At 39.5% G+C, this 23979-nt stretch overlaps 3 protein-coding genes across 10 annotated transcripts in view; 2 read left to right on the forward strand and 1 right to left on the reverse strand.

Moving 5' to 3' along the window:
- Positions 1 to 8197, forward strand: part of LOC127365055 (olfactory receptor 6F1-like) — a 57261-nt gene extending 49064 nt beyond the window's left edge. For both annotated transcript variants that reach the window (XM_051402775.1, XM_051402774.1), the window contains exon 2: positions 6325 to 8197. In XM_051402775.1, the coding sequence (XP_051258735.1) occupies positions 6586 to 7602 (1017 nt within the window). In that variant the 5' untranslated portion in view covers positions 6325 to 6585 and the 3' untranslated portion in view covers positions 7603 to 8197. The remainder of the gene's footprint in view (positions 1 to 6324) is intronic.
- The window catches only part of LOC127365057 (olfactory receptor 6N2-like), a 259826-nt gene that overhangs the window by 155919 nt on the left and 79928 nt on the right, over positions 1 to 23979 (reverse strand). For 2 of the 5 annotated variants that reach the window (XR_007885086.1, XM_051402781.1), the window contains exon 1: positions 11524 to 11783. The exons of 1 other annotated variant lie outside the window; for it this stretch is intronic. The gene's annotated coding sequence lies outside the window, so the exon portion shown is untranslated. Of the gene's footprint in view, positions 1 to 11523; positions 11784 to 19027; positions 19050 to 19099; positions 19300 to 23979 lie in introns of those variants that run through there. 2 more of the 5 variants (XM_051402778.1, XM_051402782.1) reach the window with 2 other exon arrangements.
- Positions 9167 to 23979, forward strand: part of LOC127365046 (MAGUK p55 subfamily member 4-like) — a 33574-nt gene continuing 18761 nt past the window's right edge. Inside the window, exons 1-7 of one of the 3 annotated variants that reach the window (XM_051402747.1) lie at positions 9167 to 9361; positions 9482 to 9527; positions 20646 to 20701; positions 21790 to 21911; positions 22022 to 22099; positions 22875 to 22958; positions 23035 to 23166. In XM_051402747.1, the coding sequence (XP_051258707.1) occupies positions 20680 to 20701; positions 21790 to 21911; positions 22022 to 22099; positions 22875 to 22958; positions 23035 to 23166 (438 nt within the window). In that variant the 5' untranslated portion in view covers positions 9167 to 9361; positions 9482 to 9527; positions 20646 to 20679. Of the gene's footprint in view, positions 9528 to 19769; positions 20535 to 20645; positions 20702 to 21789; positions 21912 to 22021; positions 22100 to 22874; positions 22959 to 23034; positions 23167 to 23979 lie in introns of those variants that run through there. The other 2 variants (XM_051402746.1, XM_051402745.1) reach the window with 2 other exon arrangements.

Raw genomic sequence — 23979 nt, forward strand, 5'->3', positions numbered from 1 at the left:
CTCACTCAGATAATCTATGTAACCCTGGGTACTGTAGTTAAATCACTGGAGACGCTGCCTCGGTGAGAACGGTGGAAGTGCCCCATAAACACTGACCACCTACCTGTGATGAACCTGAGTCACTTCATCATGAACCTGCATCAATAAAATAATAAAACTGTGTCAATACTACCAGTAAATTATATGACTGTTGGTGAGCCAGTGCTGTCCTCTATTGTCCTGGAACAGGATTTCTTAAAAACAGTGGGAACCCTGAACCCACCCTGAAAGTGAATTTTAGTGACCCAGAACTTGTGGATTCTTATAGAAGGTCAAAGAGGTCATAAAGGTAACAGGAAGTGCACACTAAAAGTGATGTAAGATATTGTTTTTGTGTGTTTCAGCTGATGTAAGGATACTGTAATGAGTGTCATTAGTGTCCTCTACTCTGACCTCCCATGTGTGCCACCTCCACTGTGAAGAACAAACAGGCCAGGCTCAGGGGACAGGTCTGACTGCAGCCAGTCTGCAAACAGCTCATTATGACCCTGCAGTGATCCCAGTTTGCTGCCTCAGGGGACGTCCTGCTGAAGAAATACCTTTTTACCTCTGTGATCAGAAACAAGTGTCCATATGATCTAACACCTGTATTATTACAAACACCAAAACACTTTAACTGTTTGTGTAATAAGTTGCAAAGTGAAGTCATTATCACAATAATTATGAGAGGTGATCAACAGGCTCTTTTGTCCTCTGAGAGCAAATAAACACATTAACACAACTCCAAACTGTTAACACCAACAAACCTTCAGACAGTACACTTTAACAACAGCAAAATAATGTAATATAATAAAAAATAAATAATAACTATAATGTAATATAATAACTATAATATAACATTATATAATATAATAACAATAATACATATGATAATATAATGTAATGTAATATAATAACAATAATACATATAATAATATAATATAACGTAATATAATATAATAACATTAATAAATAAATATAATAATATAATGTAATGTAATATAATGTGATATAACATAATATAATATAATATAACATAACATAATATAATATTGTATAATATAATCAGTGTTGGAAAAGGTACTCAGATCCTTTACTTAAATTCAAGGGAGGAATGAGCTGGGGGACGTTTTTCATACATCGACTCATAAACTCACTGCTGTGAGTGTATTCAAAGGTTCCTGCTCTCCATTCCCCGTTATTGGTATTATAATTTTGTCTTATTTTCATACTTTAGTTGAGATTGTATACCAGAGATGTTTACAGTTTTTCTTGATTGCTTTGACCTGCTTAAATAAACTGGGATCCACTCGGTTTTCATCATCACAGCACAAGACACCTCTTGCAAATGTGTTAACCCTTTTTCATTGGATTGACACATTTTCCCCACCCTTTTGCAGAACAGTTCACACGGATGTCATTCAAGCAGTCAAAACTCCATTGTTTTAGCTATGGTTACCAAACAGAAACAATCTGTTCCTAGCTATTAGAAACTACCTACATCAGTATGAAATCACTGAAGCACCTGTTTGACACTCCTTCACACAAATCTTCAATTAGCAATCAGTCTGCAGGCCTTAAAAGGTGCAGCGTCTGTGTTGTTCTTTGCCAACATAGATGGAAGAGGTCTAAGGCAGATGAGAGTGAGAGTAAGAGGTAGAGGGGTCCGAGTGCGAGGTGGAGATATAGTTTGAAGGCCTCTGGTTTCTGATAAAATTCGGGCAACTTTTATTGATCACGTTATCAATCATGGCCTTTCACTTAGAGAGGCTGGACAAAGAGTCCAACCTGTTCTAAACAGAAACACTGTCGCAGCCATTGTCAGAATTTTTTGACAGGAAAACAGGTAATGTTGCTGTACAGTATATACAGAAATATCTTCAGTGATATACTTTATGTAATTGTTTCCTCATTCCCATTACATGTATTCTTTATAGAATCCAAAGGCTACCATTCTCTGGTGTTAGAGGGAGAATTTTTAGTGCTGAGCAGGGAGGAAGCAGTTGTGAACATGGTTGTGGCAAACAATCCCATAAGGCTGTGTGAAATCAGGGCAGCAGTGATCGCAGATCAGGGCATGTTTAGGAACATCAACAACGTGAGCGTGACCACCATTGACTGCATCCTAAGAAGGAACCATATGGCCATGAAGCAGCTCTATACAGTTCCATTTCAAAGGAACTCTGACATTGTGAAGGAGGCCAGATGCCAATATGTGGAGGTAAGGAAACATTACTACAGCATACCGTAATGCCTTGTCATATCATGCAGTTAGAGTCAACTGGAGTAACTTTTCATTGTCAATTTGCCTTTTTTTACTTAGAGAATAATGGAGCTTGAAGCTGAGGGGGCACGTCATGTCTTCATTTATGTTGATGAAGCCAGCTTCAATCTCTGTAAAGTGAGGAGACGTGGAAGGAACCTCATTGGGTACAGGGCCACTATCACAGTTCCAGGACAGGGGGGCACCAACATAACCATGTGTGCTGCCATCTCCAATGATGGTGTCCTATGCCATATCCCCACTATTGGCCCATACAACACCAAGCACCTCATAACATTCCTGAATGCATTTCATGAACGGCTGATCCCACCTGAGGAGAGAGGGCTGTTGAGGGGCCCCATCGTCAAGACAGAAGAGACTGAGTATCAATAGTGGCTATTTCTTATAAGATAAGAGATTCCTTTATATGTCCCACAATAGGGAAATTCCAAAAATTATACTGTACAGTAATAGATTTTTATACTTTACTCTAATAGATTTTATTTTGATTTACATGTATTTTGTGTAATATTTACAGTATTTCAGTTTTCAGCCACAGTTTAATAAGAATCAATGGAATCAATAAAATTTGCATCAAAGCATTTCTGATTCTGGATCCAATTCTTTGCAAGAACGCAAATTTGACAACAAATGGCACTGGCATGAAAGCTACGTACAGTAATAGGCTACAATGACAAGCAATGGTGCACTGATTCGAGTGCTGTATTTTGTATTTTGTGTCCACTGTGTAATGGTTGATTGGAAGAGCTCATACACTTGTTTGCAATTTGTGGTGTTTGAAGGCAAAATTTGCTTTTGTTTCCGTATTTTAAATGCTTTGGCACAGTTAGAGCCTTTTGCAAACAAAATGTGTCATTTTGACCATGAGTGCCACTGTTTTGGCCTGTGTGTTAACTGTTTTGAAAATGTGGAGTTTGAGGTTACTTCTGCATCAAAGCAATTAAGAAAAACTGTAATATATGTTGTCCAGTTCAAAACTCAGTGACTGTTGTAGAGTCATAACAAAGCTGCTGCTGCCATCTACTGGTCAGACTGACATTGTTCTACAGCTGCTAATGGCAATGAGTTTGAATGTAGGAAGACCAAAGTAATAAAGTAATCACACAACTGCAAACTGTTATTAATCACTAAAGTATCTGCACTGTCACAGCTGATAGGAATGGGCACTAAATACGTTTTATTAATGTGTTTATTCTTGTTCTCTGTGTGTGTGTGTGTCAGGGTGGGATTAAGGTAAATATTACAGTCCGGTGCTCCTACAGAAAACAACATTGCGTTTATAGATAGCATAACTTACTTAAAGGACCAGTGTGAAGGATTCAGTGGCATCTAGCCCCTGAGAATGAGAATGGGATGTAAATTGTGCAGGAGAAACTACGGAAGAACATGGCGGACCCCGCCAGAAGAGGACCCACTCCCTCTGTAGATAAAAAGTCTCATTAGAAGGTAACAAAATGATTCTTATATTCAGCTGAACTAATGAAAACACACCTATGGATATTATATTACAGTAATGTGACACACTGGAGCTTTAAGTTACATAACGTACCTCACAATCTTTTCCTAAAAACACCTTTTTCATGTTGCACTAAATCAATTATATTTTATAATATATAATATCAATATTACATCACTAAGATTCAGAATGTCCATCAACATGGTTCCAATAATCTTTTTTCTTTATCAGAAACTTGCTATGTGGGAAGTAATGAAGTACAAATACTTTGTTACTGCACTTACGTAGTTTTTTCAAGTATCTGTACCCTGAGTATTTACTTTTCTGACAACTTTTTACTTTTACTTTTACATTTTTACACAAATATCTGATATATATATATATATATCTCCTTACATTTTAAAAACAGGCTCATTACTTTAGCTTGAATTCATATAACTCTTTTTTGCACAATTGCACACCTTCCCAACATAAAGACTGGTGCTCCTCACACATGACAAAAGTAAAATGAGTATCATAAAGATGCATACAGGGTTTTGGATTCCGTGACGTGCTACGGTAAGCGTACAGCCTCATTCCCGGTTTCCTTCCTGCTCTGTGTACACTGTTTGGTGCTGTAGCTCTGTCAGTGAACGCTAAATCTAAATCTGTTTTACTCGTTACAGCGATTATTTTCCCGCTTAACATTTAAACGTAGACTAGTTCTACCTAAACACTCGGAGTTTCTCCTTCTTTTAGCGACTTTTCACTACTTTCAAAGTTTTTCATACACGCTAGTTTCATTAGCATTAGCAGTTAGCTATGGCTTCTCCCTCTCCCTCTCCTCTGTCCTGCTCAGTGTGTCAGATGTTCAGTTATTCCTCTGCCTCCTTTAATAATAATGGTACCTGTATTAAATGTAGTTTATTTACTGCGCTGGAGGCGAGGCTTAGTGAGTTAGAGGAACGGTACCGCACCACTGAGATATCTTTAGCCGCTATAGTTAGCCATCCCCCAGTAGCCGGTGCGGTCCGACCGAAGGTAGCTTCTGCAACCTTGTTCTTAGTCTTTCTCACCCAAACTGGAAAACACTGCAGCCAGTTCTATTTGTTATAGTGTACCGCGCTCCTGGACCATACTCTGATTTTATATCTGAATTCTCAGAGTTTCTATCAAGTTTAGTCCTTAAATCAGATAAAGTAATTATTGTAGGTGATTTTAATATTCATGTGGATGTTAACAATGACAGCCTTAGTAATGCATTTATATCATTAATAGACTCAATTGGCTTCTGTCAGAGTGTAAATAAACCAACTCATTGTTTTAATCACACTCTTGACCTTGTTCTATCATATGGCATTGATATTGAACATTTAATAGTCTTCCCACATAATCCTTTCCTATCTGACCATTATTTAATAACTTTTGAATTCATACTATTAGATTATAACCCACTAGGCAAAACTTCCTACAGCAGATGTCTATCTGACAGTGCTGTAGCTAAATTTAAGGAGGAGATTCCTTCAGTGTTTAATTCAATGCCATGTCTGAATTTAACAGAGTCCTATAACGACTTTAGTCCCTCTGAAATTGATAATCTTGTCGATAGTGCTACAGGCTCACTACGATCAACATTAGACTCTATCGCTCCTATAAAAAGGAAATTATTAAAACATAGGAGACTAGCACCTTGGTATAACCACCAAACCCGCCAGTTAAAACAAATAGCTAGAAAATCTGAAAGGAAATGGCACTCTTCCAAATTATCAGAATATTGCTCAATCTGGCAATATAATCTTAAAACTTATAGAAAGGCCCTCCGTAATGCCAGAGGAGCCTATTACTCAGCACTAATAGAAGAAAATAAGAATAACCCTAGGTTCCTCTTCAGCACTGTAGCCAGGCTGACTGAGAGTCACAGCTCTATTGAGCCACATATCCCCATAAACTTAAGTAGCAATGACTTCATGAGCTTCTTCTATAATAAAATTATTACTATTAGAGAGAAAATTAATCACCAACTGCCATCAACAGTTATCAGTGGCTCTCCAAGTTCAGGGACTTCTACTAATGTAAACTTAGATATATATTTAGACTGTTTTTCTGCTATCGATCTTCATCAGTTAACTTCAATCATTTCTTCATCGAAGCCATCAACCTGTCTATTAGACCCGATCCCAACTAGGCTGCTTAAAGAAGTTGTTCCCTTAATTGGCACTTCTTTACTGGATATGATTAATCTTTCTTTATTATCAGGATATGTACCACAGTCCTTTAAAGTAGCTGTAATTAAACCCCTTCTTAAAAAGTCCACTCTTGACCCAGGGGTTTTAGCCAACTATAGACCGATCTCTAACCTTCCCTTCCTCTCTAAGATTCTGGAGAAAGTAGTTGCCAAAGAGTTGTGTGACTTTCTACATAACAATAGTTTATTTGAGGATTTTCAGTCAGGATTTAGAGTTCATCATAGCACAGAGACAGCTCTGGTTAAAGTTAATAATGACCTTCTGACTGCTTCTGACAATGGACTTGTCTCTGTACTTCTCTCACTTCTTCCCCGGAGTTCTTGTGCTTTCTCGTCTTGCAGGTTCTCATGGATCCTGGTGGAGCCTCCTGCCATGGTCCTGCTTGACTGCCATTGCCAATATCACTGATATTAATGTTATAATTTTTATAAGTATTATTATTGCTACGGTTACTGTTGTTGCTGTTGTCACTGCTCATTGTCCCCAATCGTTGCTGTTGTCATGTTCATCATCATCAGTCACTGTTGTTTCTGATGCAACCACACACACACACCCACCCAATCAGAGCTCCCTGTGCTCGAGTGGTGTCAGTCACATGAGATATGAAGACAGTGTGGCGCTGGAGGAGGACAGACTGCTGCACAGGAGCCTCCTCTGTGCTGCTCCACCATGAGCTGATGGATCGTAATGTTTCTGCTGTGAGAGTTTTCACTCTGTCAGCGTTCACTGAGACGCTGAATCACAGAGTCTCCGTCTTCTCTCTGACTTTACTGTGTTACTGTGTGATCCTGTTTATCAATGTCTCACTCGTATTGACCATTATCTCAGACCACACCCTGCACAAGCCCATGTACATTTTATTATGTGTGTGTTGCATTAACGGACTGTACGGGACGGCAGGTTTCTACCCAAAGTTCCTCGCCGACCTGCTGTCGTCCTCTCAGGTCATCTCCTACGGCGGGTGTCTCTTCCAGGCGTTTGTGATGTACTCGTTTGTTTGCAGCGACACTTCCATCCTCGCCGCCATGGCTTACGACCGCTACCTGGCCATCTGTCGGCCCCTGCGGTACCACGCCGTGATGACGAAGAGGAGGCTGTGTGAGCTGGTGTGTTTCTCGTGGTTAGTGCCTTTCTGCATTTTCTCTGTTAATATCCTGCTGACGACCCAACTGACGTTCTGTGATATGAACATTCAGAGGCTCTTCTGTGTCAACTGGATGATTGTGAAACTGGCCTGCCCCGACATGGACACGGTTGTTAATGAAGCATTTGCATTAACCACTCTTTCTATTTATATTTGTCACTGGTTGTTCGTTGTTTGGACGTATATATATCTGGTTCAAACGTGCATGCGCTCCAGAGAGGACAGGGTAAAGTTCATACAAACGTGTGTTCCCAATCTAATCTCTTTACTCACTCTTTTTGTCACTGTGGTGTCGGATCTGATGCACATGAGATTCGCCTCCAAAGATTTACCTCAAAGCTTCCAGAACTTCGTTGCTGTGGCCGTTCTCGTTGTTCCTCCTGTTATCAATCCGTTGGTGTACGGATTCAAACTCACCAAAATCCGCAGCAGAATCCTTGTTTTGGTTCACATGAGACAAAAATCACCTGTTTGATCTCTAATGTGCACATTTCACTGTTGAGCTGCTCCTTTATTTCACCCTCATCTTCAAATGAATCCTTTCTTTTGTTCTCAAATAGAGTTCAGATTGAAGCTTTAAACCTGGAGATGACTTTATTATCTATTTATCTATATTTCCTGTATTCTGTGGACGATATTCAGAGAGAATAACTCATGCTGGGTGTATACAGAGACTCTCACTGACTACCTTCACATGCTCCAAATATTCCTGTTTCTGAATAACATTATATTCCTAGTGAGCTTGGCTAATGAAAATGAATATTCCACTATTATTCCTGTTTACATGCAGCTGTACATACTCATATTATAACCAATAGGTGCAGACTGAGGCCTTGGATGATCTTAGACTCAATCTTGTAGTCTTTTATTAGAAAATCTTCTCGCTACAATGCATATTACAATTATATATGGTAATAATTATATTACAATACATACTTCAGGTAGTTAATGGATGTCTGTTCTCATTTACCATCCGTGCTCGATATTGTCATATCTGGAATAATATTGGAAAATGATTCATGCGAATGAATGAATTTGACATGGAAATAAAAGTGAAATTTACCCAAAAACATTCAGTCTATGTCTCATTCTTTCACTAAAACAAATGATTATATATCAAATATCAGTACTTTAAGATACTAAGTATATTTTGTCCTGTCAGATTGGCTGAACAGTGAGAGTGATACAGGCTTTCACATCCAGCAGAAGGAGTATGAATGGATATGAAGGATATTGATGTTGGGAAGGCGCTCAATGAAGCAGAAACTAATACAAATAATCAATAATTTCCCTCAAATGAATTCAAACTAAAGTCGGGAGCCTTTTTTTAAAATTGAAAGTTTAGATATTTGTGTGAAATGTAGGAAGGAAAAAACAACTTATTTAGTATTTTGTTGCTTATTTCTACATTAAAATGTCTTTAAACTCGGATTTATGTTACATATTCAAACATATATTTATTTTTAATACAATATATATATTTATTGTTAATACTCTGCAGATGTGATTTTCATTATGGGAGCCGTTATTCAACTGGAGGAGCTGCAGCCATCTTTTCTTCCATCTGCCTGTTTCTGAAGGATCAGTGTTAATCTGTGAGGAGGCGATCCAGTGACCATCAGCCTGTGATAACCCCAACACACACAAAATAACACACACACACACACACACACACACACCTACTCACACAACAACACACACACACAGACACACACAACAACACACACACACACACACACACACACACACACACACACAGACACACACAACAACACACACACACACACACACACACAGCTGATATCGGCCTCTTGAAGATCCAGATGTTGCAGCAGGATTTAATGCCTCCTGTTATTGTGTGTTTGTGTTTGCCTGCTGCTGTCTGACCTGTGTGTGTGTGTGTGTGTGTGTGTGTGTGTGTGTGTGTGTGTGTGTGTGTGTGTGTTTTATGTTAGTGAGTGTGTTTGTGTGTGTGTGTGTGTGTGTGTGGGGCTAAAAGCAGCAAAGAGTTAAGAAGCTTTGGGATCTGTCGAGGTACTTAAAGTGAGTGACAGAGCGAGAAAATGATGAGGAAGCTGTACGATGAGAGTGAGAGACGGTAAAGAGACACCAAAGGAATAGATGGAGTGAGGAGGACGAGAAGACGGAGGTCGGGTACAGAAACAGGTCTTTAAGATCCCAGAAGAAAGCGAAGGAAGGAGGGAAGAGGGGGAGGCAGAGAGGGAGCCGGAGAGGTTAGTGGTGGCTGGATTAAGGCGGGTTAGAGAGGATTACAGTCTGTTTTGGTTTGGTAGTAAAATCACATCCAGTCAGTAACCACTGGCTGCTGCTGACACACTGAAACATCCCCGCAGGGCAACCTGGACGGAGGAAGAGGAGGAAGAGGAGGACAGAGAGCAGGTGAGTGGCTCTCAGGTGTGTCTGTGTGTGTGTGAGGAGTTTTTCTTGCTAAAATCTGCAGCCATGCTAGCTGTGAGCCTGAATGCTAGCATGGTGATGTTTATCAACTACAATGTTAATTCAGTGTGTTAGCATGCTAACATTAGCTAATTAGCGGTAAACCGACAGCTGAGGCTGATGGGAACGTCAATAAAGTTCTTACAGTTCATCCTGAATGTCTGAACCACGTTTCATCACCAACAGTCGGGATAAACCCAGAGGAACTCCTCAGACCCGATATTACACTGCATCCTTTATTACCTTTACTCCTTTATCCTGTTACCTTCCTGATTCGTTCCAAATGATGAACTGATGCTCTGAGGTCTTTTTTTCTCCTTTTTGCAGTTCATAGTCCCACGTAAGAGACAGACATGTTAGCTTAACATCACTGTTTGCATCAGACAGTTATTGACACATATAACGTACCTTATTAACATGCCCTGCTGCTGCTCTCGACTGGAGCTACACTGACAGTCTCAAACTCTCCCTGTATATTATACTTCACTGTGTCCTTTCAAAATAAAACGTCTGTTTCAACAGGAAACAACAAGGTAGATGTGAAGTTTTTACATGTGAACCATACTGTATTGGGCTCATTTACATCAAGAATGACACAGAAAACTCTCACAGAAATTCCTTCGTGGACCTCAACTTGAATTTGATTACTTTCAAGAAAACTCGACTTGACAAAATGAAAAAAAGACTAATACCAATGATTCGTGACTTCTTTCATTTGATACCATCCCCCCAACCCGAAGCACCCAGAGCAGACCATTCCCATCTGGGCTGTTTAGTAATGATGTGTTTAAACAGACGGGAGTGTTCACTCAAAACAAGATGAAAACAAATTGTTCTAAATTAGCTGCAACAAGTTTCTGAACATGCATGTAAACATGTTCTAGTAGACCCACAATATAAAGTATGAACCTGAAAGAGAGCATCATATAGAGTAATATGTTATCACTCTATGGTTTATTATTACATTGGTGAGGAGTGCAGTTAGAGCTAATGCCCCCAACCACTAACCCTAGGGGGGTTAATGGCATTATGACTTGTTTATTCCTCGAAACTCAGAGTTTAGGACCCGGGACTTGACTTGGGACTTGAGATTTACTTGAGATTTGCAAAACAATGATGAAAACTGATGAGAGCTACAAATGTCAACCTCATGGTGGCGCTAGAGGAGAAGATCACCAGGGTTGTTAGCGTACATCTTCTGGGCACCATGAGTGTCTCTTTCCTGAGTGTTGTTCCATCAGTTACTATAAATTTCCTTCCTGTTGAAGAACTTTCCATTGATTAGAAACCTACACCAGCCTTCCTCAGTGCAGCTTCACTGGAGTCCGTCAGGAGAAATAAACGTAAGTTCATGAATGTTGTAGCGTTTAGTCCCAGTTGACAAATTGAGCTGACCAACAGTGAGCTTCAGTTATATCCAGACCTGCTGCTGTAATTGCACTACTTCTGATTAACTAATTACGTTCTCAAATTATAAATTTAAATTTCCGATAGCAGAAATTCAATTCAATTTTCAATTTGATTTCAGTTTTAATTGTATAGCGCCAATTCATAACAGAAGTTATCTCAGGACACTTTTCAAATAGAGCAGGTCTAGACCGAACCACAACTGGAAGCTGGTTCCAAGGAGCTTGGTAACTGAAGGCTCTGGCTCCTGTTCTACTTTTAGAGACTATAGGAACCACAAGCAGCCCAGCATTCAGAGAACGTAGTGTTCTAGTGGGGTAATAGGGTACTATGAGCTCTTTAAGATATGAAGGGGCCTGACCATGAAGAGCTTTATAGGTGGAGAATTTTAAATTCTATTCTAAATTTTACGGGAGCCAGTGCAGAGAAGCTAGTACAGAAGAGATGTGATCTCTTTTTCTAGTTCCTGTCAGTACTCGTGATGCAGTGTTTTGAATTAATTGGAGCGTTTTAATGGACTTATTGGGGCAACCTGATAATAAAGAGTTGCAGTAATCCAGCCTTGAAGTAACAAATGCATGGATTAGTTTTTCTGCATCTGTCTGTGATAGGATGTGTCTAATTTTTGTAATATTACGTAAATGAAAGAAGGCAGTCCTAGAGGTCTGCTTCATGTGGGAATTAAATGACAAATCCTGATCAAAGATAACTCCAAGATTCCTGACAGTGGTTCTAGAGGCCAAGGTAATGCCATCTAGAGTAACTTTATCTTTAGACAGTGAGTCTCTAAGATTTTTGGGGCCAAGTACAAGAATTTCATTTTTTCTGAGTTTAACATCAGAAAATTGGAGCTCATCCAGGATTTTATGTCCTTAAGACATGTTTGTAATTTAGATAATTGATTAATTTCATTGGGCTTGATTGATAGATATAACTGCGTATCATCTGCATAACAGTGGAAGTTAATGGAGTGATTCCTAATAATTTTGCCTAAAGGGAGCATATATAAAGTAAATAGTATTGGTCCAAGTACAGAACCTTGTGGAACTCCATGACTAACTGTAGTATTTATTCAAGATTCATCGTTAACATGTACAAACTGCAAACGATCTGAAAAATCAGAATCAGAATCAGAAATACTTTTATAAATATGACTTAAACCAGCTTAGTACAGTTCCTTTAATGCCAATTTGATGCTCAAGTCTCTGTAAAAGAATATTATGGTCAATGGTGTCAAATGCAGCACTAAGATCTAATAATACAAGTACAGAGACAAGTCCATTGTCTGAAGCAATCAAAAGGTCATTATTAACTTTAACCAGAGCTGTCTCTGTGCTGTGATGAACTCTAAATCCTGACTGAAAATCCTCAAATAAACTATTGTTATATAAAAAGTCACACAACTCTTTGGCGACTACTTTCTCCCGAATTCTTAGAGAGGATGGGGAGGTTAGAGATCGGTATATAGTTGGCTAAAACCCCTGGGTCAAGAGGGGGCTTTTTAAGAAGGGGTTTAATTACAGCTACTTTAAAGGACTGTGGTACATATCCCGATAATAAAGAAAGATTAATGATAATAAAGAAAGATTAAGATTGAAATGGACTGAAAACAGCGGACAACTGCAGACAAACTCGTCCCAGCGTATCCCATCATCAATCTAACATCACAGACAGTTCAGTGCATTCATCAATTAATTATTAATTAACAAATTACTGTAGTAAAGCTCAGTTAATGTTCACATTATCTCCTGAATCCTCCTATCTACTAATTCACATTAAATATAGTTTACAGTAGTGTTGTCACAATACCAAAATTATTGTTTCGATACCGATACCAAGTCAAGAATTGCGATTTCGATACTTTTTCGATACTTTTCCTGAAAAGGTGAAACACTCTCAAATATCATTGCTGTGCTTTATTTTAAAACAAGGACAACATTTTAATCAAATAGCACACTAATGAATGAACATGAACAAAATATGAAATATCAAAATATAAAAAATAAATTAGAGAAATGACATTCAAGGTAAAAAAAATAATACATTTTGCAGCATTATCTCAGTTATCATAAGAAACATAAGAGAAAACATAACTTTATCTTGATTCTGAACTTTGAATAAAAACATGAACAGTGATTTTATTAAACAATGTAAACATTCAAAAGATTAAATATAATAATGCCTGGGGTACTTGTTGTGCTGCTCAAACATAGCTTGGAGGGTTGGCTGCTGGGTTGGCTGCTGCCTTTGAGGAGTTGCTCTTTTGGAGCCTGTGGCTCCAGACTTCTGTAGCAGAAGAAAATGGAAATACTTAAAATATGATGGGGATAAATTTGTCATAACAGAGGACCTAAATAGTTTATGTGTGATAGTAACAATAACTTGTGACTAACTTAGCATCTCTATATGCAGCTAACATTTACTTAACCATAACATTACCATAATTAATAATAGGAAATAATGAGTTAACCTAATGTTATTTAAGCTGTGATATATGGATTAATATAAGCTAATGTTTCCTGTACTTCAGCGTCTGATTTCTTTGATGGTTAACTTTATATTTGAGTCCATCATTTCTTACAAGGCGTTTCACAAATACACCTCCTTTGCGTAGGTCTGTGCTCTTTAAATGCTGTAATAACCTAATATAAATAAATCACTGACAAACATGCACATGCTCTGATTATAATCATATAGCCTATAGATCATTTTAACTGATGTTTTGTATGCTTTATTTTAGCAGCTTGCAAATTATTAACGTTATCTGTGATAGTTGCATTTTCAGAGATGTTGAATTACCCATAGGCAGGCTATTGGTCAGCCATGAGGATAATGCCCATAGTTTGCCTACTATTTTTCTAGATAGCCTCGTCAAACTACGGTGGTGCAAAGTAGTGACTTCTTACAAAATAAACCATAGCCTACTCATTTGACTCATTTAAGGGCATGAACGTGATCGTGTTATGTTTCACATACTAACCTGTCGGTCTTTAAACTCCTTGTACAACTCGGCGTGCTTGTGTTTCGCCAGGTTCGAGGTGTTGGCTCCCTTTGTTTACATTTGTTTGTAGCACTGATGACAAACAGGTCTCGACTTATCGTTAGCTTTGCTCTCACTGTCAGCAAGGTAGGCAAAGTACTTCCATATTTCACTCCTTGTGTCATCTTTTTCTAACAGTCGTGGACCGGCGGCCACGGTATCACTTGAGCTTGCACATGCAGCGATCTCGTTATAGTGTTTGTCACATGACAGCTGCAGCTTCTTGCTGCTGCGTGCGTGAGGAGAAAAAACACAGACGTCCATAGGGAGGCACTGGAAGCATGCGTTGCACCCCCAACATGAAATACGTCTCTTACAATCTGGAACGCGGTCATTCTTAAAAGTATCGATACTAATAAATTTAGGAATCGTGACATTTTTAATTTACGAGAATCGGTGCACTGTGCAACACTAGTTTACAGATAGTCGATGCTGACCTCTGGTGGTCCGGAGTATTAATAACTAGATCACTTTGTCTCACAGCAAAACTAAAATAGTAAATCTGACAGCATTTAAGAGCAGAAGTTACTTTACTTAGTAACTAATGACTTTAAAATGCAGTAGCTGGTCAAGTAATTCAATAACAACTGTAACTAATTCATATTTTTCAGTAGCTGGTTTTATCTCATATTGAAGGAAACTGAAAACGTTATCACTCCTAACTTGCTCTCCATTTAAGAATACGACACTGTATTTTTCCCTCGAGTGTCGAGTGAATAACTAGCAGTTTGGTTAGGTTTAGGAGCAAAAAAAACCTCTAGGTGATATTAAAAGAAGTCTTTAGGTTTCACACAGGACACCAACAGCAGTCTCCTGGGTTGAAGTCCTGTGTTGGAGCCTGGACCTCCATATGACGACTTTCTCTATCTTTATGCTAAGACACCTGACTTTAACAGAGATATCTTTAGCCGCTATAGTTAGCCAGCCCCCAGTAGCCGGTGCGGTCCGACCGAAGGTAGCTTCTGTTAGCCGTCCTTCAGCAGTTCCAACGGAAGATCCCGAGCAGCCGGGAAGACAGGGAGGCTGGGTGACTGAGCAAAGGAAGAATAAAACGCCGAAGCCCACTGTTCACCACCAACCCATTCACGTTTCTAATAAATGTTCCCCACTCAGCGACACACCCGCTGAGGAACCAACTCTGATTATTGGCAGCTCCATAGTCAGAAACGTGAAGTTAGTGAAGCCAGCGGCCATAGTCAAATGTATCCCTGGGGCCAGAGCAGGTGACATTGAATCATATTTAAAACTGCTGGCTAAAGATAAACGTAAATATAGTAAGATTGTTATCCACGTCGGCGGTAATGACACCCGATTACGCCAATTGGAGGTCACCAAAATGAATGTGGAGTCAGTGTGTAATTATGCTAAAACTATGTCGGACTCCGTAGTTTTCTCTGGACCCCTGCCCAATGTGACCAGTGATGACATGTATAGCCGCATGTCGGTCTTCCACCACTGGCTGTTGAGGTGGTGTCCAGCAAACGATGTGGGCTTCATTGATAACTGGAAGCCTTTTTGGGGAAAACCTGGTCTGATTAGGAGAGACGGCATCCATCCCACTTTGGATGGAGCGGCTCTCTTATCTAGAAATATGGCGAAGTTTATTTCTAAAACCTGACAGTCCAGAGTTAGGACCAGGAAGCAGAGCTGCTGTCTTACACACTTCTCTGCTCTTTCTTTAGAACAGTCACCCACCCAAAACCCCATAGAGACTGTGTCTGTCCCCCGACCACCGAAATTATTTAAAGAAATAAAAACAAGGAGTTCAACATAAAAACCTAATAAAAATTAAAACTAACTCCTCAGTAGCACAAAATAAGAGAATGAAATGTGGGCTGTTAAATATCAGGTCTCTGTCCTCTAAAGCTGTTTTAGTGAACGAATTAATATCAGATTATGATATTGATTTACTTTGTCTTACTGAGACCTGGTTGTCCCACGAGGAGTGTGTTAGCCTAAATGAATCCACCCCCCCAGTCATAATACTCACATTCCTCGAGGCACCGGCAGAGGAGGTGGAGTAGCAGCCATATATGATTCGAGCGTTTTAATGGACCCTAAACCTAAACTAAATTATAATTCATTTATAAGCCTTGTTCTTAGTCTTTTTCACCCAAACTGGAAAACACTGCAGCCAGTTCTATTTGTTATAGTGTACCGCGCTCCTGGACCGTACTCTGATTTTATATCTGAATTCTCAGAGATTTTATCAAGTTTAGTCCTTAAATCAGATAAAGTAATTATTGTAGGTGATTTTAATATTCATGTGGATGTTGACAATGACAGCCTTAGTAATGCATTTATATCATTAATAGACTCAATTGGCTTCTGTCAGAGTGTAAATAAACCAACTCATTGTTTTAATCACACTCTTGACCTTGTTCTATCATATGGCAATGATATTGAACATTTAATAGTCTTCCCACATAATCCTTTCCTATCTGACCATTATTTAATAACTTTTGAATTCATACTATTAGATTATAAGCCATTAGGCAAAACCTCCTACAGCAGATGTCTATCTGACAGTGCTGTAGCTAAATTTAAGGAGGAGATTCCTTCAGTGTTTAATTCAATGCCATCCTCAGAGAATTCAGATATAAAATCAGAGTACGGTCCAGGAGCGCGGTACACTATAACAAATAGAACTGGCTGTTTTTCCTTGCCCTTGTTGCCAAGTGTTTGCTCATGGTGGTACTGTTGGGTCTCTGTAAATAATGTTATAAAGAGTTCGGTCTAGACCTGCTCTATTTGAAAAGTGTCCTGAGATAACTTCTGTTATGAATTGGCGCTATACAAATAAAATTGAATTGAATTGAACTTTAGTCCCTCTGAAATTGATAATCTTGTCGATAGTGCTGCAGGCTCACTACGATCAACATTAGACTCTATCGCTCCTATAAAAAGGAAATTATTAAAACATAGGAGATTAGCACCGTGGTACAACCACCAAACCCGCCAGTTAAAGCAAATAGCTAGGAAATCTGAAAGGAAATAGCGCTCTTCCAAATTATCAGAATATTGCTCAATTTGGCAAGATAATCTTAAAATGTATAGAAAGGCCCTCCGTAATGCCAGAGGAGCCTATTACTCAGCACTAATAGAAGAAAATAAGAATAACCCTAGGTTCCTCTTCAGCACTGTAGCCAGGCTGACAGAGAGTCACAGCTCTATAGAGCCACATATCCCCATAACCTTATGTAGCAATGACTTCATGAGCTTCTTCTATAATAAAATTATTACTATTAGAGAGAAAATTAATCACCAACTGCCATCAACAGTTATCAGTGACTCTCCAAGTTCAGGGACTTTTCTAATGTAAACTTAGATATATATTTAGACTGTTTTTCTGCTATCGATCTTCATCAGGTAACTTCAATAATTTCTTCATCGAAGCCATCAACCTGTCTGTTGGACCCGATCCCAACTAGACTGCTTAAAGAAGTTGTTCCCTTAATTGGCACTTCTTTACTGGATATGATTAATCTTTCTTTATTATCAGGATATGTACCACAGTCCTTTAAAGTAGCTGTAATTAAACCCCTTCTTAAAAAGCCCACTCTTGACCCAGGGGTTTTAGCCAACTATAGACCGATCTCTAACCTTCCCTTCCTCTCTAAGATTCTGGAGAAAGTAGTCGCCAAAGAGTTGTGTGACTTTCTACACAACAATAGTTTATTTGAGGATTTTCAGTCAGGATTTAGAGTTCATCACAGCACAGAGACAGCTCTGGTTAAAGTTAATAATGACCTTCTGATTGCTTCGGACAATGGACTTGTCTCTGTACTTGTATTATTAGATCTTAGTGCTGCATTTGACACCATTGACCATGATATTCTTTTACAGAGACTCGAGCATCGAATTGGCATTAAAGGAACCGCACTAAGCTGGTTTAAGTCATATTTATCAGATCATTCGCAGTTTGTACATGTTAACGATGAATCTTCAATAAATACTACAGTTAGTCATGGAGTTCCACAAGGCTCTGTACTTGGACCAATACTATTTACTTTATATAAGCTCCCTTTAGCCAACATTATTAGGAATCACTCCATTAACTTTCACTGTTATGCAGATGATACGCAGTTATATCTATCAATCAAGCCCAATGAAATTAATTACAAACATGTCTTAAGGACATAAAATCCTGGATGAGCTGCAATTTTCTGATGTTAAACTCAGAAAAAAATGGAATTCTTGTTCTTGGCCCCAAAATCCTTAGAGACTCACTGTCTAAAGATATAGTTACTCTAGATGGCATTACCTTGGCCTCTAGAACCACTGTCAGGAATCTTGGAGTTATCTTTGATCAGGATTTGTCATTTAACTCCCACATGAAGCAAACCTCTAGGACTGCCTTCTTTCATTTACGTAATATTACAAAAATTAGACACATACTATCACAGACAGATGCAGAAACACTAATCCATGCATTTGTTACTTCAAGGCTGGATTACTACAACTCTTTATTATCAGGTTGCCCCAATAAGTCCATTAAAACGCTCCAATTAATTCAGAACGCTGCAGCACGAGTACTGACAGGAACTAGAAAAAGAGATCACATCTCTCCTGTACTAGTTTTTCTGCATTGGCTCCCTGTAAAATGTAGAATAGAATTTAAAATCCTCCTCCTCACATATAAAGCTCTTCATGGTCAGGCCCCTTCATAACTTAAAGAGCTCATAGTACCCTATTACTCCTCTAGAACACTACATTCTCTGAATGCTGGGCTACTTGTGGTTCCTATAGTCTCTAAAAGTAGAACAGGAGCCAGAGCCTTCGGTTACCAAGCTCCTCTCCTATGGAACCAGCTTCCAGTTGTGGTTCGGGAGGCAGACACCCTCACCACATTCAAGAGTAGGCTTAAGACATTCCTCTTTGATAAAGCTTATAGTTAGGGCTGGATCAGGTGAGTCCTGAACCATCCCTTAGTTTTGCTGTTATAGGCCTAGACTATCGGGGGATTTCCCATGCCAATACTGTTGTTGCTGTGCACCTGTCTGTCTGTCTCTCTCTCTCTCTCTCTCTCTCTCTCCACCCCAACTGGTCGAGACAGACGACCACCCACCTAGAGCTGAAGGATCTGTCCTAGGTTTCTGCCTTTTAACAGGCAGTTTTTCCTTGCCCTTGTCGCCAAGTGCTTGCTCATGGTGGTACTGTTGGGTCTCTGTAAATAATGTTATAAAGAGTTCGGTCTAGACCTGCTCTATTTGAAAAGTGTCCTGAGATAACTTCTGTTATGAATTGGCGCTATACAAATAAAATTGAATTGAACAGTGTGCACATACAGAAATTGTATTAATGGGAGACCTACAGCCTCGTATTCTGAAGTTGAAACCACTAACTGCAGTATTTGATGAGGTGGAAGTGAGACCAGGTTGAAGGATTATAACTACAAATAAACTAAAAAAAATCGAGCCCTTCGTTTCATAAGTAATCTTTGGTTAAATCTGGGTAATTAAAACAATTTGCCCTCCCATTTTAGCCCAAACTACAAACATATCTATGAAAACTGCCCTGAGAGTTAAAAATACCTCCGACAGACACCAGCAGAAACAGTCGCTGGGTGTTGGACAGCATGACGAGTGCCTCTGAGGCTGCGTGACAACTTTCACATTTTCTGAATGAAAGCTCTTCCTGTACAGCGAGTGGAAACAGAAGCTGAGCCAAGATAAGAAGCTAACGACGTAATTAGCCCACATTCAGTAACCTGCTGCTGCAAGAGGAAGGACCAAAATAACACATTCAGTCCTCCGTGCTGCTGCTACAGGGAAGGTGACGGCGTTTCAGGAAAGTATAGAATTAATGATAGTTACGCATGGTTGAGAGCGATCGGAAAACATTCGGATCAAAAACTGTTATCTCGTGGCCGATACCACCAGATGCGGCAAGTCAGGTTTTTGAATGTGCGGTTGTGATAAAACACAGCGTTAAATGACATACAGTTAGAAGAATAAGTAAATGTGTATTTTATTATATTTCATGTGTAAATATAGGAGGAACAGTCAGAACACAAGCAACCATCAGTCTTTAAAGCCAGAGACAGAGCTGGAGGTGTGTGGAGATCATAGAGTTCAAGAGTCCAAGGTCACACAGGATGGAGTTCATCGAGAGTTCAGCCACATGGTCCTTTATGTGGTCAAAATGATAATACTGGTTTGGTTTTTGAAAACCAGTTGGTGTTGGTTTGGTAAAGGAGGAGCTGTATACTGTACAGGGTATATAATAGAGTATTCATCATCGGTTGTTCAGGTAAAGTCTCCAGACTTTTCCTGCCCTAAGTTTGGAGGTTTACCTTGGACATGTGGCCTTATTGTGTGACTGAGGAACATGTACCAGACTGTACCTGCAGACTGCAGTACCAGGTTTACCAACGGAAGAATTCAGGCTTGAACCTCTGAATATCCATAGAATATGTCACAGTTGGTTCAGACGGTGTTTAAACATCTTATTGTGAAAGTTCTGTACTGAAGAAGGATGATGAAGATGTTTCACACACTGATGTGAGAGTTTTACAGTATAATGACGTCTGCATCAGTTGGTGGAGAGTTTTAAATCATGTCAATCGTTGTCTCATTGTGTGTCTCTGAACCTTTGACACCTTTTACTTTCAGTGCCCTTTTTCTTCTTCTACTGTGGACAATCAGCATGACACCAACTATGGAGGATGGTGAGCAGCACACACACACACACACACACACACACTTCCATTATAACCTCATATAACTGACTTTCACTGACTGTATTCACTGTTTACTGTTTTACTTAAATTAAGTTTTAACCCTGAACTTCAGTCTAAATCGGGACCAGGGATCAATTTCATTTTAATCTGATGTTAAACCTAATTCAGAGGGTATTAGTGTCTGTCTGTGGGGTCAGGGCTCCTCTCTAACGTTAATCCTGTCTGCAAACATGTCTGCCTTCTGCTCAGGAGGACAAACAGCTGTTAAAATTATACCACACTTTCATTGCTTATTACTTCTATTACTCTGTACAGACTTGGTCTGGGAACCGGAGCGTTCGAGTCCAGCATGGACCACAGTATGGAGTGTGGACTGGTAGATGCCAGTTTCACCTCCTGGGCACTGTTAAGGGGCCCTTAAGCAAGGCACCAAACCCCTAACTGCAGTGTATAGGCACAGTGTTCATCTATGAATTGACACCACAAATGGCATCTGTTCCCTGAAATCCTACAATATGGCCATAACGGATCATTAAATGAACACTTTATTTGTAAAATTAACATAATTGAATGTGTTAATGTGAACAGCTGATAAACAGTGGACACAATAACTGCAGGAAGTCGGTGAAAAAGGAGCAGTTTGGATGAATTTTGAGCAGATTATTTCCTGTGAATATTTCATCAGAGGTAAGTTTTCTGATGGTTTTAAGAACTTTTTATACTATTTATAATTCTATGTCTGTATTGTGTTACACTCCACCTTTAGGTGGGCCTTTGGGGCAAACAACTCTCCACCACTGACTAAAACAACCACAGAAAGACACCTTTTAAAAAAACCAAAATCAAATCTGAAGACACAAAGTGACAAAAAATCCCAGCCTGAGAGGCAGTAACACCACTCCAACAGGCTCTGACAGCTGGTGCTGGCACAGCGCTTTTAATCCCCTAATCACAGTTAATCAGCACACCTGGGCAGAGCTTGGGGAGCAAGAGGAGTAGGGACAAACAGAACAGGGAAACACATACTGCAGTGTCTGTCTGTGTGTGTGTGTGTGTGTGTGTGTGTGTGTGTGTAGGTGTCAGTGACGTGCTGTCCGACGTGGTGGAGGACGTCATTGAAGCTGTCTACAGAAACGTTGGTGGAGCTCAGCTTCTGCACGAACTCCTGAGTGCGCCGTGGCTGTGCGCTCTGCTGAAGGTACGACGACATTGAACACACCCTGCAGGCATGAAACGTGTCCTGAGGCAACTTCTGTTAGGATTTGGTGCTATACAAATAAAATGTTATAAATGTAATTTCCTGTCCAGATTTATGAGTGCCTGTTGCAGTTCCAGAGGTTGACACCCAGCCCCATCCTGCCTTATGCATCAGGACTCTCGCACGAGGTTTATTCACACACACACACACACACACACACACACACACACACACATATATTACATAAGATGAGCAGGAAACTGCACCCAGTAATACTGCAGCTACTTTCCTTAAAAAATATAAAACACAGTCAAATATAATCTAAAGCGTTTTTCAACCTCCAGCAGCAATGTAATGCTGATTGCTCTTAATTTAAAAACAAAAAGAAAACAACCAAATATATTTAATCTTTCTTTAAACAAAAGTTGAAGTAAAAGTGCCCTCTTGGATGCTTAAAGTTTACGGGGTTTTCCCGTTTATTTTACAGATTTTCTATGCATTTTTTAAATACAGACAAATATGAATACAATTACTGTTACGACCCCCCCATTATGGCTCGTATGACATAATCAAAGACAGGAGTTTCCAATCAATTAATTTATTTTCAAAACAATGAAGAAAAGACTCAAAGAACACAAACAACAAAAGGTCTGATGGACCGGCTCCGAGCAGCCCAGCAAGGCCGTACGATCGGAGCCCCTTTCCTCTACATGTGTAAATATCTTTTAATTAAACATTAAAAAGACAAAAAAATACACAATATTTTATATAGAATTAAAGCTAAAAACTGTATTTTAATTATAGAATATTACTGTATAAGTCAGTTATTTTACTTTTTAGTCTAACCCTGACTAAGCAATGTCACCATAAATGCATCACAACTTTCTGCTGATGGTCCCCCACTGCCGTCTATACTCTCTCTATATTCCTGTCTGAGTACCTGTTTGTCTGTCTGTCTGTCAGATAATGACTGTGATACAGACGGTCCCCCGTCCTTCAGCCGAAGCTCAAGAGCTCCACAACCTCCTCAGCTCACCACACATCCAGGTCTGTTCACTCATTCAGGAACTCTTGTGTAACACCCGTTTGATGTTCTGTGATAACTCCTGTACCCTACTCTCAGGCCCTCCTATCGTCCCAGGACAGTGTGGCCCAGTTAGACTACGGACCCGTTTTACCCCCTCTTCCCGACGAGATGCCCGAGAACGAGGAGGCCATGAGGATCGTTTGTCTGGTGAAGAACAACCAGCCGCTGGTGAGTCACTTTCTATTTCACAGCATTGGTGCTATGTTGGAACCAGTTTTTCTGGCCGAGAGTCGGTTCTTTGGCTGTCGAAAAACACAAAGAACCGGTTCAAGATTAGGTGGAAAAGGCGTACAGGACTCAGGACCCAAACCCACGTCCGTCCTGTACTTTTACACTTTTACTTGTGTGCAGAACATAAATGGATAAAACATAATACAGGCAGCAGGGAACTGTAATCCTACAAAATGTGACAACATAAACGTTATTTCTAGGAGACAGGGTTGAATAATTGATTGCACCGAGCAGCTGGGTTCGAAGTAGAAAGCATGTGAGCAGCTCACAAAGTAATTCAATTCAGTTCAATTCAATTTTATTTGTATAGCACCAATTCATAACAGAAGTTATCTCAGGACCAGTGTTGGTCAAGTTACTTGGAAATAGTAATTAGTTACTTTACTAGTTACTTTACTAAGTTACTTTTCAAAAACATGAAGCACAACCCGAATTCGCTATAAAGCAATAGACTTTTCAGCCTAATTCTATTCTTTCTGATATTCCATTATCTAAAATTGAATCAAATGAATTTTTAAAACTTGTTTTATTAGTTTCAATCTTTTAACTTCATGCACATTGTATCAAGCAAAAATTTAATTAAATGCAACAGTCTCTGACTTGAAGAAAATTGTGAGCATTTAAACCTATTTTCTGCACATTCCATGTCAGTGGGGGGATCCAGGTTTTTTTCAGTGAGTTTCACATTCCTGTGGCGGCTTGCTAGGTGCTTGCTGAGATTTAAGGTGGAATTTTTTGCTGTAGATAAAA

The sequence above is a fragment of the Dicentrarchus labrax genome, unplaced genomic scaffold (genome assembly GCF_905237075.1).
Source record: "Dicentrarchus labrax unplaced genomic scaffold, dlabrax2021, whole genome shotgun sequence".
NCBI classification, from domain to species: domain Eukaryota; kingdom Metazoa; phylum Chordata; class Actinopteri; family Moronidae; genus Dicentrarchus; species Dicentrarchus labrax.